Below are 18,000 nucleotides of genomic sequence, written 5' to 3' on the forward strand. Positions count from 1 at the left end.
CGATCACTGAGGACAGACCTATGAATCAACTGAGCTCTATCCGAAAGACAAGAATAATCCATAAGTGCACGTCATACATTACAGCGCCTATGTATCGAACCCATGCCTGAGGAACCTTGAAGATGAATAAAACGTCGCGATTCAACAGGCATCATTCAAGATGTAGCTATTTTATTGTGACCCCCATGGAAATGAAGCTTGGAAATCATGCTCGGCCGCTGCCCGCACCGCAAACCAAATTCAGCGCTACGGCCTCTCGGCATCGGGTTTTCAAGGGGGCCGTAGTGTCATCGACGTGCAATCACTACAATGGCTGAGAAGTCGTCTAGTTGGGCATATAAATAGAGGCGCAAGGCATCAAGTAAATGATGGAAAGTATTCGTGAGTACATAGGAAGTGGCCATCGTCAGGCTTTCACATTCTCTTCTTGACAAAGAGGGTCTGATCATAAACATCTCATCCAGCTTCCGGGCTCCATACGCCGGCGTTTAAAACGGTAGCGGGGCCACCTACGGAGTCTACAACAACCTGATGGATTAAAACAAAGGAACAAGCAAGCAACCAAAACGCGGGCGCAAATAAGGTATTCAAATCGCGACCAGGAACGAGATACGTACCTGCTGTATGTGCATGTCACACCGTCCTGCGCAGGTCGACGCATGAAATTGTCGCGAGGTTTCATCACAGTCGCTACGATCTGACTATCCCCAAAATCCCCAGGACTGATCACAATAAGCCTCTCATTTGACAGACAGCTTCGTTGATGTAACCGCGGTGGCATCAGCGGCATCATCGTCTGCAGGGCAGAGATGGGTCGTTTTTCGGTTGTTTTGGCGACGCGCCCCGAGCATCGGTATACCCGGGGTGTCGGTAACGTCGGAGTCCATCCAGCATTGATTAAGCTTCATCCTTCTCTGATCACCACACATCGACCTTTGTATGAACAGGCGATATGAGTTCATTAAAAAGCACGGTTGTTTGTCGCCCGAATTCCAACGTTGTGAAACCCGTAAAAACTGGTAGCCATGCCGATTTTATTTGCGCCGTCACCGGGGCCTAGTGGTTTTCATTTCCCCTTCCCCAGGCCGAACCGCCCGAGGTTTCCCCCCTGGCATTCACCATTCACCGCCGATATTGTTCCCCCGGACACTCACCACAGTGCACACAAATTTGATGTCAGAATTGGCGGGTGGGGTGTTCGGCAGTCTCATCAGTCTCCAGACCTGGGGCTTGTCCATCGCTTTGCCCTCCGAGTCTGGAGACAGGCTTTTAAGTATCCAATTTCCCCCTCAAAGAATACTTGTTGGTGTTCAAACTGCTGAGCGGTCGATCACCATTCCGAAAGGCGAAAGAGATCTCCTTGTTTTCTCAATGTAGGACAAGCAGGCGCCTACTACGTCGCTGTCATCTCCTGCATCCATACGTTGTAGTCAATATCGAAAGTACATGTGAAGCTCAGCCATTTGGTGTCACCGTAAAACACGAGCTGTTCTGCTGCAGCATTACAAATGAACAATATCACCAAGTGGCTTCAATAGCCGCCGCCGTGCCGTCCATGGCCTATTCCTTAGCCCTCAGTCGTGGTGACCCCCAAGGCTAGAGCTTTGGAGCCTCAACATCCCATAGCTGTATCTCTATGACATTCACTCAACATTTTCCCATATGTTACTCGCTTTTGTATACAGACAGACAATGGCGACGATGTCTTATTTGTGCACTCTGCAGCCCTTTATTGGTTCCGGGCCGGCAAATAATGATCCGAGCCAGGCCCGGGGCTATCAGTACCCTCCACTCTCTTCCCCTCCTTGTGGCAGCCTGTTTCGTCGGCGCGTGAAGGAGCAATAAGAAGATCATGTTTTCCTTCAAGACAGCCCTATTTTCAATATCACACACAGGCCGCTGGATAAGTGGTCAGAATCACCTTATCCCCCGTACTTGACATGTCCTGTGACACTTCCGGATAGCAATGGATGTGGCCGGACATGGTCCAGGTATTGTCGGGACTGTTACCTCCACTCCGCCCGGCGGCGCCAGCTTTCGAGTCTCCAATGTCAATATCCACAGGACAGAACGGTTTCGTTTTCAGAGCAACGTTTGAGTATTTTCTACGCTCACCCTCTCACAGAGACATGCGGCACCCACCCTCCGTGCCCGGCCGACAATTTCACCCATTCGCAGGCGCGCTCCTGCTCTGCTGATGAAAAGGAGGCGCGTCTCCGGCAGAAGCATTACGGTGGGGCCGTTTCCGAGTACAGCACAGTGGTTTTATGATGCGGCGGCACCGTACCGTAATTATCACCGTCACTGAGTTCGGATGGAATGAATTCCTACGCGCCCAGTAACGAATTCCTTTGCCTGCGTCCTGTACAGTATATATAGGGATGTATTGTCTTGCTTCGTAGTAAAACCATAGGGCTCTGGACACTCAACCGCTGATGGTACCGGCTGTTGCTGCCATGGTGCTTCCACAACGAGGCCGGCAGATTAAATGCAAAAACGGTACCCACCTCCGTCTTGATCACGGAGACGACCGGTGTCGTTTTGACAGGGGGCGGGGAAAGGGCACAACGATCCGTGGGCTAGCGCTTCTGACCGAACTTGTTCAGTGCCGCGGAATTTCGGAGATATCCTCTTCCGACCCGTATTCAAGCTTTCATTCAAGCTTTGTTCAGAGACGAGCACCAACATATTGAACAAACAGAGATTCGTCCAGCTTGTTTAGCTGACCAGCTATCTTGTTGATGATTTTGATTGATTCCTACTGCATTCCCATCATACGCTGTATCATCTAAAATAGAACACATGTTCTTCCTCTATAACATCCCATTTCATCTTGACAGAATGCATTCATTTATGCCTTAGTCTCACGAACAGGAAGGGTCTTCTCTTTCTTGCCGCCCTCCTTCTTTTCGGTCTTCTCTGCTTCCTTGGGGGTCTCCTTGATAAAAGGCAAGAACTCAGGCTCGCCAGGAATATACTTTCGCAGCACCTCGGGCACAACGAGTCCTTCCTCTGTTTGGTAGTTCTCAAGAATGCAGCATAGTGTTCGCTCAGTAGCACAGAGTGTCTATAACGATGAATTAGCGATATGATCCCAACAAGCGAGGGGATCATCCCAAGACTCACAGCGTTCAGAGCATGGACATACTCCTTCTTTCCACCACCAACGATCTGCTTGCCCTTCTTTGAACCATGGCGAATCTCGAGCTCTCTGGTCTGGTAGTCTGTGCAGTTGGAGCAAGAAACAAGCTCCTTGTATTCCTTCTGGAAGGGGAACCATGCCTCCAAGTCGTACTTCTTGGCAGCAGCGTTGTTCAACGCACCTGTGACGATACCCACGACCTGGTAAGGAAGTCCAAGGGACTTGTAAAATTCCTCGGAGTTGGCCATCATTTGGTCAAACTGGTCCCAGCTGTCATCGGGGCCACAGAGGACGAACTGCTCAACCTTCTCGAACTGGTGCACGCGGAACACGCCCCAGGCATCACGACCGTGGCTACCGGCCTCCTTTCGGAAACAAGTGCTGTAACCGCAGTACTTAATAGGGAGCTCAGAGGGCTGGATCCACTCCTCGGCATGAAGGGCGGAAAGGGGCTGCTCGCTGGTGGCAATCAGGTATCGATCCGACTCGGAAGGTGTAGGTCCTTCGGAAACACGGTACAGCTCCTCGTCAAATTGAGAGAGCTGTGCAGTCTTGGCCATCTGGTCGCGGTTGAGCATGAAGGGAGGTTGGTTAGGGGTGTAGCCTGCAGCACAGATTTCGTTAACGGTGCATGATAATTTGGATTTAAGTATGCATACCCTTGTTGAAGAGGAAGGCTGTGGCATAGTTGACGAGTGCAAGGTTCCTGTCAATGTCAGTCGTTGTCGCCCTCAAAGCCCTTCTGACTTACAGGAACATGCCGTAGCCAGTCAAGCAGTAACCTCGGTGGCCGACCAACTTGACTCCTCGAACAGGGTCGTATCCGCCAAGTCGCAGCAGCACATCGTGGTGGGAAAGAGCAGCTTGCTTGGTCTTGTCGAAAGTCTCAGGTTCCCAAGTTCGCTCGATGGTGTTGTTGTCTTCGTTGTCGCTGACGTGGACAGAATCGTGCACATAGTTTCCGACGAGCTTTGCCTTGACTTTGAGCTCGGCATTCTTTGCCGCGGCAAGCTCCTCCTGGATCTTCTTCTTCTCTGTCAACTCCTCCTTCTGCTTAAGTAGCTCGGTCGCGTCCTCCTTGGCTCGTTTCTTGAGGCCAATCTCCTTTTGAACGCCGTTTATTTGTGTACCGATCTGTGTAACTCCATACTGAGCTTCCAAGATGTTAGCTGGTGCAAATAGATCATAAAATTGTAAAGATATTCAATGACTCACTCTTGCGCGCATCTTGCCAAAGGGCAATAACCTCGTCAACCAGCTCTACAGGAGCATGTCGGCGACGCTGACTCTCTCGAATCTTCTCGGGGTTTCCGCCGCGCTCCTCGATAAAATCCTCAATGTCCAACATCTTGGCGATTCGCGATGGTACGATATTCGTTCAATCTGGTTGAGCCTAGTGGTGGATTTTTTTATCGTTGTTGATAGCCCAGGAAGGAGGGGGAGGGGCAATTGCTTCGATCACCTGACTTGGATGGAGGGGTCTTTTTTCGATTTGGACTTTCTTGGTAGTGGAGACTTGATCAAGGCAAGTGAATCAAGAAGCAGTGGAGAATGTTCAAGTATTGCTGTAGAAAAGAAGACCGTTATACCAAATCTCAAGCTAGGTACCTTAGGTATTTATTGATAAAGTATGCGTAAGAAGTACTCTACCACATTTGAAAATTGAGTCACGTCAAGGTCTCACCCCGTGGGCGAAGGACGCCGGGTGAGTAATTGAGCGTTGCTATAAGCATATGAGCCAATCACACATTTGATCCAAGACCTATTTCGCTGTTACAGGGTAAGCTGTATTTCTAGAGTGTTGCGATAATGACTTTAGAGTCATCATTTATAAAGATGAAATGATACCGGATTTTGGCATCAGACCGGCTTCAGTGGACTTGTCGATCCTAGAAAAAACAAAATGAGCTTGGAGTAGTAAAATGAATGGTGTGGCTTGTTGATTTTGGTCCCATCGTGATTGAACAGAGGACCTGAGTCAAAAAAGCGGCGACCATTTGTTGTCTATGGTAAATCTTGAGCAACTTTAAATACAAACGCAACCCTCTCGACTATCAATTATCTCGGCGCATTTTATCAAGAGTCCCCAAGAATGAGAACTAATTTGACTATGATTAGACAGGCTTGGGCTGTATTGTGCTGCAGCGCTAGTTAAGTGTTCAGCACTTCAATGGACAGCACCTTCCTCCGGTTTCTGAGTGATCATTTTGAGCCGAAATCTAAATCAATGATATGAGTCTTGGAAAGTTCTTCTCTTTTTCATCTCAAGCTGAACCAAGATGTCGAAGCAACAAATATTGACACTTGAGTTAGGGAAGCTACTGTACTTGCAAGGGTCAACAGGACCCATGCATTGCCTCTGGTAGCCTCCATCATTGGATGAGGCTGAGCCTTGCTGACGGCCCCCAAACCCGCACTTTCGATTAAAGCTCATAAGCCAGCCGTGCTCAACATTGTCTGGATTCAAGGCTGTCCTGCCTGACTACAAACTTCTGTTTGGATCGCCGTAAAAATGAGACTTGGGCGTCGCCGAGAGGAAAGTCTCTCATCGTCCGACGATACCACAGTAAGATAGAGGATATGACACTACAAGCCCCGCGTATTGACCACCGCTGACTATTTGTGATTCAAGATATCGGATCAGGATGATGAGCCACATTATGAGTACATTCTCAAGGAGATGTACGTACCTTCTTTGAACGATAACTCATTTGCCGACCAGAAAGACCTTGTGGAGTGAGTTGAACTTGAAACCAATGTCTATTCTAAACTCACCATATAAAGCCTCGTCTTTGTGCATGGATTAGGGGGGAATCTCAGAACCACTTGGAAGAAAGAGGGGACAACTGAACCGTGGTTTACAAAGCCAGAGTTTCTTGGCCGCCTCAAAGATTCGGTTCGCGTCCTGTCATTTGGCTACAATGCTCACCGTTTCGGCGATGTCGCCAACACAAGAATAATCCATCACGCCAATGATTTACTCCGAAATCTGGTTCTGAAACGACTCGATCACCCAGTATGCACGTTCAGGATTTTTGATAAATTTGTCTAATGTCTTTGCAGGACCGCCCCCTAATATTCATTGCTCACAGTCTTGGTGGGTTAGTGGTCAAAAGAGTGAGTTGAGAACCAATTCCCATGTGTCTTCCAACTCACAAACCCAAGGCAATACTTCTATGCGCAACAAATGACGATTGGAAAGCTGTTAAGCAAGCCACAAAGTCCATCATCTTCATGGGAACCCCTCATATGGGATCGGAAAAGGCTGAAGACCTTGTCGTTGTGCAGAAATTGGCATCTCTGATGAAACTTCAAACGGCGGTTGCGACAAACCTCACAAAAGAACTCCGTGCTTTCTCAAACTCAGTACAAGACATCAACATGGAATTTACTATTGATGTTCATCGTTCAATCAAGCTCCTATGTTGCTATGAGTCTCATCCGCAGCGGTTACCTAATGGAACAAAAGAAATTGTAAGTAAATCTTGTGGCCAAGTTTATCCCGCTAACTTCGCCAAGATAGTCCCTCAATGGTCTGCTGTCCTTCAAGGTGTCGATAACATAGATCTAAATTGTACGCACTCTGGATTACCTAAATTCGCCTCCCCTTTACACCCACGGTTCGAACTGTTCTGGGGCGAAGTTGAGAGGCTAGTCAGACTGGCCGAATCACCTCCAATCAAACCAATAAAAAAGGCACCTACGTGGACAGATGATGATGCTACACAGTACGAAACACCTTTGACCTGCCCGAAAAATGCTAATTTCCCCAGACCGTCACCTCCTCGACCACGCCAGAACGCTCCTCTCCGGCGTCGACATGAAGTAGGGAAAGCATCAAAATCCTCCAGAGAGTCGGCGATTCGCTCAAGTGTCGACAAATTATTGAAAGAAGTCACAAGCCGCATCAATGTCGACTTACCAACACAGCATGAGACTGCTGTATCTCAAGCTCAGAATCGGACACAACCGGAGAAATTTGGTAGGCCGAGGTGTTGTTACAGGAGTATATGGTATGCTGACTTGCAAAAGACGTCAAGGAATTTAATGATTTCACCCGCCTTCTTCGCTCTGTGACACCCGAGAATAAAGGTCTTGATCGCGAGGCTCCTCACTGGCAGACATGCTCATGGATATTGGAAGATCCCGCTTTCGTCAAATGGAAGGAAAACAAGAATGGTAGTCTCCTATTCATTACAGGGAGCCCTGGATGTGGCAAGTCAAACTTGGCAAAGTACATCCAGGGTGCAATGAAAGATTCGAGCGATGAAAGGTGGGAGGAGAACCTCGTCATACCATTCTACTGTGATAGTCTGGAGAGCTCTCGACACAACCCTCCGATATTGGATCTTGTTGTCCAATCTATGTTGAGCAAGTATACCACCATGTCACAAGCGACAAGAAAAAAGCTCGAATCAGTCTTAGAAACCCTTGGGGTCGATAGACAGAAGTCGCGATCACCTCTCGAAACCGAGAATAGTGGACATTTCATCCAATTGATGGAAATTGTCCAATTACTGGCGACGGCTGAAGATGCTAGACCAACTTGTCTAATAATTGACGGTCTAGATCAATGCGAAGACGAATTCATCATCAGATTGCTCCGTGGCTTAGACACGATCTTTCGTCGTGAGTCTTCTGCTTCAGCCCTCAAAGTTGTCGTAACATCACGCATGGCAGACTCGATCCGAGGATTTGCGCTCGCAAATAACCACATAGAAGTCACACCAGATCTGATCCTCAATGATATTCAAAAGGTAGTTGATGAAGAAGTTGACCGCATCATCTTGAGTCGCCGGATAGCCACTGTTGGACGAGCTTCTGTCTCAGCCGTCATTGTCGAGAGGTCAAATGGAAGCTTTCTTTTTGCATCAGCAGTCCTCAAGGAACTGTGGCACATCAAAGACACAGGAGCTAACTCAGTCTTTACACTCGTTACAAGCTGTCCTCCAACCATGGAAGCGATATATCAACAAGACATGGACCGCATTCAGAATGAACGCAATGATTTGTTTCAGCTGATTCAGATTATCTGCATAGCAAGGTCGACCTTGAGAATAGAGGAAGCCAAGGAGATCCTTCGGTTTCTAAATCCCTCGGTAACGAGGACTTACGATCTTGTCGGCGATTTGACAAGAACATGCCAGCGACTAATTAGATTTGGCGCTGAGGACACTCTCGAACTTTTGCATCAGACTCTTTACGACTTTATTCTCGACACATATGATCTCAATCTCGTACATCAAACTCTCGCAACCGCATGCCTCAAATATGTTAGGGAGATAGATTGGGAACCATATCACGACCCATGGACAGACTATTGTCGAGATGCTCTTGCAGATCGCTATGTATTTCTGGAATACTCTTCGGCTTGGTTTAGGTATCATTTGAAGTTCTTTGGGCCAGATACCTATAAGATATCTTGGGATTTATGGGATTTCATCCGCTCCCCAGCTGGGGAAAAGTGGCGATATTACACCTTCCAGAAACGTGCTTGGGGATCCAGAAGCCCATCGCCGACACGATCGTTTGCGTTATTCAGGGCTCAGACACCGAGTCCTTCGAGGTCTAGGAGCAGGTCCTCAAATGGGTCGAGGACTCGATCGCCCCCTGCAATAGAACGCCCACAGACCCCATCCTCAGCTGCTGGCAAGCAGACTGAAGATATGACCGAGGCTGGATACCTATCGGACGGCACAGATGACAGTGTGAGTAAATGTGACTCTGACGGATCTGGAGGCCGTGGGCGATTGATTACCACGACTCAATCTTCCATTCAATCAGCAAAACCACCCTTGGTGTTACTCGCTCAGTGGGATGCGGATCTTGTAATCAAAGAGATCTTCTCCAAGGCCCTAGAACTTAACCCAAACCGCTTCCTTCACAAAATCTATGATCTTCTTCATATTTCCCCAAAATCAAAGCAACAGGTTGAAGAAGACCTGGAAACACTAGTCAACAATATATGGGAAGGCACTACAGCAATACACTATGCCGCAGCCCAGCCGGGGGCAGCATTGGAGGTACTTCTCCCTTTTGCGAGGAATATAGACCTGCCAGATAATGACGGGTCAACGCCTTTAATCCTTGCCGCAGTCCGTGGCCATTGCCGGAGCGTGCGGGCTCTCCTCAAGGCCGGCGCCAAGGTAGATGCTGTTGATCCATGGAACCAAACGGCACTGTTCACCGCGGTTGATGTTGGCGCAGTGGATGTTGTTCAAACACTTCTTGAATTTGGGGCCGATCCTAATATTTCATCTATCAACGGCCATTCACCACTTGCACTTGCTACAGGGAAGAATAGTTCCGAAATGGTTGAAATCTTACTGGAGTTCTCAGCGGACCTTGACGCTCCCGCATTCGATGGAAAACCTATACCTTTCTTAGCTAGCTGGATGGGGAGTACTGATGCCCTCGAGATCCTGGTACAACATGTCGACGTGGATCAAGTTTGGCGGAATGAGCGCTTGATTCACATGGCATGCTTCAAGGGATGGAAAGGGGTGGTTGATAAGCTTATCGAGAAGCATGCGAACCTCAATGATCCTCCCAGAGATCTGCCAAAAGCTTCACCAGTAGCTCTGGCCGTTGAGTCGGGCCATAGTGATATTTTGAGGACGCTTTTGGCCGCGGGTGCTGCAGTTGAGTGCCCCGTGAAGGGGATGAGCTCTCCCCTACATATCGCAGTGGCGGCTCAGAATTTATTGGGCTGTGAGCTGCTCCTTGATGCTGGATGCCAAGTCAACGCAGAAGACAGGGATGGAAGCACGGCTCTTTCAATAGCGGCAGACCTGAACGATCTCGACATCGTCGAATGCCTTGTCTCTCACGGAGCTGATCCAAGTAAACCTGATTATGAAACACCCCTTCATATTGCGGTCGACTGGGGAAACCTTGAGATGGTCGAAATTATTCTTTCGAGCCGGTTCTTTATCGACATAGACGCGAAAGGTGAAAAGGAATACACTGCTCTTGGTATTGCAGCGACAACTGGGAGATCAGACATCGTCAGTATGCTTCTTGATCATGGAGCGGATCCAAACATGCGGAATGGACAGCGTAACTCAAGCGCTCCACTACACATTGCAGCCAACAAAGGCCATCGAAGTATCGTGATAGAACTCCTGAAGCGTGGAGCAGATCCTTACCCAGAAACTACCAAAGAATCAAGTGCCTTTCATGCTGCCTGTATAGGGGGCTGGCTGGACGTGATGGAAACTTTCTTGGAGGTTGTCGATGATGTTGGCGAGTTGGTCAACTTCGAATGGGGCTGGGCAGGAACCCCTTTAAAAGCAGCGGCATCAGGTGGCAGACTGGATGCAGTGAAGCTACTTCTCAGTAAGGGAGCCAACCCAAAGAACCAGCTGCAATCCAAGATCAACAGGGGCCAGACTATCATCCATGCCGCCGCTGAGGGAGGTAATACCCAGGTTTTGGAAACCATCCTTGAAGCAGTCGACGATTCGTCACTTGAGATACGTGATAGAGCTCAGAGGACACCACTCTGGTACGCTTGTGTGGAAGGACATGAGGACATGGTCAAATATCTACTCGAACGAGGAGCGTCAACAGATGCCATCTTTGATGATGGAGACAACATCATACCTATCATTGTGTCTGGTGGATCGGAGAAGAATTTGAAGCTCGTATTGGAGAAGAATCCCAACCTCGACACCGACTGCATCTTACCAGATGGCGAGACACCGTTATTCAAGGCAGTTAATTCTGGTCACGATAAGGTGGTGCCAATCCTCTTGGAACGTGGTGCAGATGTGAACAGAAAATCGAAATATGGAAACGTCCCAATCTTTGGGGCGATCACCAATCGTCAGTATGATACTTTACGGATTCTTCTCGAGCATGAGTCCATCGATCTGACTCAACGGGACTCCTTCGACCGGACTGTGCTTCAGATAGCACAGCAATCAGGAACACGTTTGATGCCTGCTATAGTGTTAGGTGCTGCTCAAGACTCGGATGTAGAGAGGATACTTACCGAGAACCGAGACATGTACGGGCTTAACGCTTATGACCTGACCAGACCTGAAGCGAACAATCCTGCGCCATTCGATCGCTGTGTCGAAGGTGTACGTCGGGATGCTCAAAGCCTATTGGATGATTTCGACCTTCACGGGGTAAGATGGGAGCGCCTTGGCAAGTTTCTGCTCCAGCTCGGGTCATACAGCTTCGCCCAAATTGCTCTTCAAAGAAGTGCTCGAGCTGTAGAGACAACCCCCTTAGTTTTGCAGCATGACAACTACTGTGATATGTGTCTTGCCACAATTGCAGGCCCTCGCTACGTTTGTTGCACATGCTGCACAGTCGACCTTTGCGAATTGTGCGTCAGACAGGACAAGAAACCAGGAAATCGTACTTGGGGCTGCGATTATCACTCCTTTCTTACTGTCAACTTGCCCAAGATTCAGGCCCCGGATGTAATGTTGAGGACTGAGATTGACTTCCACGTACCAACGCTACTGTCTCCTATCGAAGAGGTAGCATCTGCAACGAGCCAAGGGGGGGCAGAATCAGATGGTGATGAACCTTTTCGGGAGCCTTCATCTCTGCAGGATGATGAGAAGGCTCAGGATGGCGTTTCTCTGTCCTCGGGTGACACTTCAAACAGCTATACAATGGCAATCGAACCTCCCACCACACAGTCCTCGACGGCAGTGACTGGCTACTCTGTCGACGATGGCGAACTTCCAGATACTGCGACTAACAAGAGCAGTGCATTAGCAAAGGAAGAGTGGTCAGACAGAACAGAGGACGAACTCCGAGAGTTTCTCGAAGCAGTTCTCAAAACTTTCACCACCTACCAGACGCCGAATGGAATATCGAAATGGAACTTTTCAGTCGATGGGTGGACTTTGAGGTACAAAGATGATGCTCTGAAATCCTCATGGACGGAAGGGGATGAGAATGCCAAGATCGTACAGCCTGCACGAGAGTGGATGCCGCTTCAGCCATTGACAGAAGCATACTATTACCTGTCAGGGCTTTCATATCTTATGGCAGACGTACCACTGTACCTAGTTGCAACTGGACTAGCGTTCCATGGATATGAAGATGAAGCTTTGAGAAGAAGGAAGAGGTTGCAGCGGCTTCATCACAAGGTGATATTTCCTGTGACGCGTCACGGGGAGGTCGTAGTCTGAGGAGAGAGTATCGAGACGATGGAGCCAAAAAGAAAGGAATCAGCAAAAGGAGCATATCGATTGCATAGTGTTCGATGGTACTGAGGACAGTTCAATGATGGTATATGAAAGAACTTAGGGCTGTTGGACTGGTCATGTCGCCGTCTGCAACTGGCAGTGCCTGCACTTGAACGACTATCAAGCCACTTCTCAGTGATAACCAATATATAATTAGGCACCAGGCGGTTTTTCAGGGGATAGACAGTGAGTTGGACTGTTAGAGGACCCCACTTCAACCGAGAGATACGTGCACCTGTCATTGTTCAAAATACACGCCAAACTTTCTCCCTCTTGTTCCTTCTCCTGTCTCCCCTTCCTGTCCTTCCTCAGCGCCGAACACAGCAGACTCAGAAGCTATTTAAACACAGATAAGAGACTAATATATAAACACAAATCCACACACTACCACACACAAAGATCTAAACAAAAATATCTCGACTCTTTTTTTACACGCAAGTGAGAATCCCCAGCCGTCAACTACCTCCGTCCTTACAATCTAATTACACACTTCCTTTAGTACCCAAGCCTAAATCTCCATGACTATTCAGCAGCAATTCGACTACTATGTCAGCGAGCCGGGGGCCCCAATGCCCGAAGAGCACGTATGCGTCGCGTGCAAGGTTGGCACCCGCCAGGCATTGGAGTTCCTCTGCAGGGCATGCAGAACGCGCAGCCCTGCTTGAAACTGTTGCAACCTTTGCCTGAGAAGCCTTCCATCCGTCGAAAATAGAGGCTTCTGCTTCCGATGTGTACCGAAGCAAAGACATGAGCTTTCGAGCTTGCCGCCCTGAGAGTTGGGAACTGGCGAAGAGGGACGCGATGTTTATACTCGCGTCCTTCTATAGACCAATGCCTGTCTGTTTTTTTTTTTTTTTTTTTTTGTCGCAAGTTCTCAGATGGTGGTATCGACTGTGGTGAGCATGGTGACTTTGATGCAGAGGATCGTCAAGATGTTATCTCGATCGACTCCACAGACGCCATCATGGTTGGGGAATATCCACAGTCAAGCACCCACAGTTTCGACTGGGAGCCACGACAGGGTGTAGTCAGTGGTATGGAGCTTCCTTCTCTTCGAGACGCAGGAGTGACAATGGACTAGTTCACAGAACAGCTGAGGATCGAGTAAGGATGGGTCAAGCTCTATCCCCATGCACTATCGTCCATCGCCGAGTCTGGAATCATGTTTTTCATGATGACAAGCGCGCCTGCGAATTCTTGGGACAAGATAAAGTCCTTGATATTGGTCAACAAGTTCCTCAACGGCTTGCTTGAAGGGACACATACAGAATCCAACGAGACTAGACTTGTCTGCGGTCCATGGCCGCAACCGGAATTCATGCCAAACATTGACTCTCGCGGGTCTCTTAAACCATCACCCCTCGAATGTCCCAAGGCGAACCTGCAGGAGATTTTTGCGACCTTTTTTGACCATATCCTTTGGACAAGGGGGACCGACGTCCACTCATTCAAGAATAAAAGTCTTCGCAGTACGTACGATCACATACAACATGTATATCGCGGAAGAGCACTACTCTCAGGTACACTGGGGTGTCACCTTGTTGCTCCCGACGCCCGCTTGAACATTAGTCCTGAACTCCTTTTGCACGTACCAGCCAACGATGGGGCCGATAGGCTTAAGCCTGTGATGTCCCTCAAGAACACCCAGATGGGCAGCACACCAGCCCCATTTATAAACCCAGCTCTGCTCGCTGACGAGTACGAACGCGGACACCCATATTGGTCTCACAACTGACAGAGAAAGCCCTGGGAGCTCCCAGAGCGGTACTCCCATCACTCTGTCGACGATCCGGCCATGTCACAGATGATCATGCTCGGGCAAATCGAGTATTATATGGACCGCAGTAGACCATGCTGGTCGAACGAAATCTCAGATGCCCGTAAGAATGATATGGAATGGCTAACCCAGCCCCTGCATCCTCTTCTCCGCCACCCCCCATCGATACTGATGCATACCAACGATGGCCCCGGCTCACGAGATACACCCTTGAATGCGATTATTGGTCCTTCAGGAGTTCCGCGCGCACCGAACTTTGGGAACAGGCTACAGCCTGCCCGAACAGAGATCCCAGGTGAGAAGTTTCACATGGCGATAATCGAGTCGCACACCGTAATTGATCAGCTCGGAACGCTTGAGCTCGAGGATTCTGGGGAGGAGGGGACGATTCTGAAGCGGAGGAGGATGGTTCTGAAGACGAGGATGACTCTGAGATGGACGAAGATTGAGTTACTTGACTCAGGGGTGTAAGTCAGTGGCCGGTAGGCAGGCGACGAATGATCCGAAGGTAGAAAATGGTGCAGTCATAAGGAGAGGACCAGAGGGTATTGAAAAGACGAAGGGATTGCTGTGCTATGTAAAGCTGTGTCTTGAATTATGTATAGTATCGACAACTGATATCTTCCAATTGACATGAAGTTGGAACATCTAAGGAATCAGCATAACTTGACAGAAAGCGAGGTTTTCAAAGTGAAAAGACTGGAAAGACTGGAAAGATTGAGTGCTATGAAATATTATAGGAATCATTGTAAAACCCGAGAGTAAAATTTGAGAATAATCAAAGTAAACGTGGTGCTATAATGTATTCTTGATGGTTGGTTAGAAGCTCAGAGTTATCCCACTATCACAGATCCATCAATTATCAACTTCCACATATGTCGAGGCAAATCAACATTCTTTAGCAACATCGCCACTTGGCATTGAAACCGAATACTCGAGTCCCAACTTTACGGCCTTGCCCGCATTCAGCGAGACCTCCCACGAAACCTGTCCGCTCTTCTTAAGAGATGCCATAGCTTTGCCCCAGTCTTTATCCTCTGCAGCCTCACGTCCAGGAGCACCAGTCGCTTGGCGCGGTCCTTCGACAGTTAAACCTCGAGGGCTGAGTAACTCAACTCGGAGGCGATCATCCTCTGAAACAGGGATTTGATCCAGCACCAGGAGGCTGATGGGCTTTTTGGCAGTTACGCGGGTATTGTGGACTGTGACAGCTCGAACATAGACAGAGCTGTCTTCCTTGCTGAACACTCCGCTCGTGCTTCTTCGAACATCAGGCTTGGGGTACATAACTCTGATCGCCGAGTCCACACCCAGACTAAGAGTGAAGACCTCACCGGAGCTACATCGAGGAATTTTGGTCTGCCCCATGAAGCTGCCGTCGAGCGTCAAGCTCGCAGGCCCACGCAATAAAGTAAGTTTACTATTGTTCTTGAGTTTGGCCTTGAGATAAGCCGCTGGCTGATATTTGGCCACGATAGTATGGCTGAATAGAACATTCGTAAACTGCAGGCGAGCAACACGTTGCTTCGAGACGGTGAACTTGGGCACGAGAGTCTTGAGGCCGGGAAGATCGAAGGTTGTGGTGAAGCCGGTCTCTTCAACAAGGGAATTTTGGAATTCGAGGGATGGCTGAGCATCCGTCATAGTTGTATCTTCATCTAGCAAGGCATCGAAGTCGTCGTTAGAGGAGAAGTCCATCTGCGCCATTCCTGGGAATTGCTGCTGCTGTTGCTGCATCTGTTGCTGCATCTGTTGGGGCTGTGCCATCTGATTCTGCACCATCTGACTCTGCACCATCATGTTGTGTGACATGGGCGGTCGCATCTGCGACCCCTGAGCTTGCGCTCGCGCTTGTTGCGCCATCATCGCAGCAGCAGGGGGAGGAGGAGCAGGCGGGCCCGTGGAATCCTGCTCCTGTCTAGCCATCATCAGCCTCTTCTTGTTCTGCTGTTCCAACATCATCAACTGCATCTGATAGTCATTCAGAGCGTGGCCTGGAAGACCAAACATTTCGCGCCTGAAGTTAGGAGGCTGCTGTGGTGCTTGTTTCTTGTTACGCCATGTGGCCTGTTGCTGAAGTTCCACCACACTTTCAAAAGCACCACTCTCGGCAGATGAGGACTTCTTGTTGCCCAGCTTGATACGCCAGGGTGTGAGACTGGGAATTGACTCGTCAAGGCTCGAAGATGTGGCCTGAGAAGTGGACAGTGTGATCTTACAGTTTTCCCATGTCTCAGATGTTGTGTTATGCAGACCAGCATCGAAGCAAAGCGTACCCGTGGAGTCAACAGTTGACAGCTGGATGTCATAACTGGGAGTCCAGAATGCCGAGTTGGTGACATATGACAACACAAGGTTGCAGGAGGATGTCTCTTCTAGGTCTGCAGTCTTGCTCCTGGGCCGCTGAACAAGTTCAACCTCGCTGGATACAGATTCCCGGCGAGACGAAGCCGGCGTGTAGGATGAGCTCACCTCAAGTTGTATGTGTATGGTATAGCAGAACAGCGGCCAGCAACGTGAGCGCTCGTTGCGAATACGCTCCTTCTCCTTGCGCTTCTCCTCTTGACGCTTCTGGCGCTGTTCCTGCTTTTTCTGGACGGCTTTCTGGATTCTGGCCTTGTTCTTGGCCTCCTTCTTCTGAAACTTGTTTCCAAGCTTGTTCAAGCGCATCTGCTCCTTGGTAGCCTTGTTAATGGCCTCCGTGAGTTCTCGCTCCCTCTGCACGCCGACTAGACGTTCTTCAAAAGCTTTTTGGTGTTCTTGCTTATATGTGTCAAGCATCTCACTAATGTTTACACCCTCTCTCTTATCAAGAGACTTGGAGTATATGTCAAGGACCTTGATACGCTCATCAGCATTGCCAATAATTTCTCTGGCTCGCTGCTGCTCGTCTTTGAGCTCGATGAGTTTCATCTTGGTTTCCAGCAACTCCCCATGTTGCGGCACTTCTGGGGGTTCGCCTTCTCCTTCTTCTTCATCGTCACTGTCTGAATCGTCATTATCATCGGAATCTGGATAGACTTCATCAAAAAGTTCGCGGTTGGGGAGAAATTCAACACTGATGCCCGTGATTGTAGCGGCACCACTGCCTTCAACGGTGACCGAATTCTTGTCAATGGTTGGGCTCAACCCGACAATGGATATCTCGTTGACTCCAGGCTAGCTAGGTAAGCATAAGGAGAGACATTGGCCAAGAAAGGCGTACCTTGAGAGGCACATCCTTGATTTCTCTCTTGACCTGTGCTTGGGTGGGGAAGAGGGTAACAGAGCGTGTTCCAAGGTCATGAATCTTGTATTCAACCTTATGGCCAACGTCTGTGTCAAAGGCTGGAGCGGCGAGGTCCATCATGATGAAGAGGTCTGGATGGGATAGCTCTTGGAGGCAGCAACAACACGAGAAGGTGTCACGATGATGGACTGGAAGGAAGAAGTATAAGAAAGTAGGATGGTACGATGAGAGGCTATCTTGTTGAGACAGACCAAGATGTTCGAGGACAGGAGAAGTGAATGTAAATGGAAGAGGTGAAGAGGAAGAGGACTGCTGAGCATGCCAAAACAGAGGACAGAGGGGGGAACACGAGATACTTATACTCGGACGACAGATGCTGGGGTCCAGGCAGATGGCAGTTCGGAAGTCACTTGTACCGGAATAAGGCAGAAAAAACCATAGCGGACAGTTTGACGTGAGGTTGAAAAAGATGGAGGTCCTGATAGGTGAAGAGCTTGATCACCACTAACACGATGCCGAGCATTCAAAGAACATTCAGTGATGTAAAGTAGCCAATTGGTAGCAATTGACCTTTGTGATGAAAAAGGTGATATACATTTTTAGCAAGATAAGAAGATACGGAAAATATCATTACCAG

The 18,000-nt window shown here is 49.0% G+C and overlaps 4 protein-coding genes across 7 annotated transcripts; 2 read left to right on the plus strand and 2 right to left on the minus strand.

Annotated features, from left to right (window-relative positions):
- Window positions 1–2,623: 2,623 nt before the first annotated feature.
- FOXG_11429 (seryl-tRNA synthetase) lies at window positions 2,624–4,756 on the minus strand. 2 transcript variants are annotated; one of them, XM_018391043.1, is made up of 5 exons: window positions 4,358–4,756; window positions 3,894–4,296; window positions 3,802–3,848; window positions 3,127–3,746; window positions 2,624–3,067 (listed from the first exon to the last, which is right to left on the minus strand). In XM_018391043.1, the coding sequence occupies exons 1-5, from the start codon at window positions 4,488–4,490 to the stop codon at window positions 2,852–2,854; spliced, it is 1,419 nt and encodes a 472-aa protein (XP_018249622.1). In that variant the 5' UTR covers window positions 4,491–4,756; the 3' UTR covers window positions 2,624–2,851. The 2 variants fall into 2 exon arrangements, with proteins under 2 accessions (XP_018249622.1, XP_018249621.1); XM_018391042.1 differs by having other exon boundaries at window positions 2,671–3,746; window positions 4,358–4,577.
- Window positions 4,757–5,563: 807 nt separating this feature from the next.
- On the plus strand, window positions 5,564–12,778 carry FOXG_11430 (uncharacterized protein). Its single transcript, XM_018391044.1, has 8 exons — window positions 5,564–5,708; window positions 5,775–5,878; window positions 5,927–6,158; window positions 6,206–6,259; window positions 6,308–6,616; window positions 6,662–6,870; window positions 6,916–7,124; window positions 7,175–12,778. The coding sequence occupies exons 1-8, from the start codon at window positions 5,655–5,657 to the stop codon at window positions 12,298–12,300; spliced, it is 6,297 nt and encodes a 2,098-aa protein (XP_018249623.1). The 5' UTR covers window positions 5,564–5,654; the 3' UTR covers window positions 12,301–12,778.
- Window positions 7,243–17,949, minus strand: FOXG_11432 (uncharacterized protein). Of its 3 annotated transcripts, XM_018391048.1 has the most exons (4): window positions 17,340–17,839; window positions 16,607–17,293; window positions 13,624–16,537; window positions 12,489–13,572 (listed from the first exon to the last, which is right to left on the minus strand). In XM_018391048.1, the coding sequence occupies exons 1-3, from the start codon at window positions 17,481–17,483 to the stop codon at window positions 15,023–15,025; spliced, it is 2,346 nt and encodes a 781-aa protein (XP_018249626.1). In that variant the 5' UTR covers window positions 17,484–17,839; the 3' UTR covers window positions 12,489–13,572; window positions 13,624–15,022. The 3 variants fall into 3 exon arrangements, with proteins under 3 accessions (XP_018249624.1, XP_018249626.1, XP_018249625.1); XM_018391047.1 differs by having other exon boundaries at window positions 12,489–16,537; XM_018391046.1 differs by having other exon boundaries at window positions 7,243–17,293; window positions 17,340–17,949.
- FOXG_11431 (uncharacterized protein) lies at window positions 12,876–14,752 on the plus strand (the record flags this gene model as incomplete). Its single annotated transcript, XM_018391045.1, has 6 exons — window positions 12,876–12,941; window positions 13,229–13,391; window positions 13,626–13,826; window positions 13,953–14,055; window positions 14,206–14,601; window positions 14,740–14,752. The coding sequence occupies 6 exons, from the start codon at window positions 12,876–12,878 to the stop codon at window positions 14,750–14,752; spliced, it is 942 nt and encodes a 313-aa protein (XP_018249627.1).
- Window positions 17,950–18,000: the final 51 nt, after the last annotated feature.

The sequence above is a fragment of the Fusarium oxysporum genome, chromosome 10 (genome assembly GCF_000149955.1).
Source record: "Fusarium oxysporum f. sp. lycopersici 4287 chromosome 10, whole genome shotgun sequence".
NCBI lineage: Eukaryota > Fungi > Ascomycota > Sordariomycetes > Hypocreales > Nectriaceae > Fusarium > Fusarium oxysporum.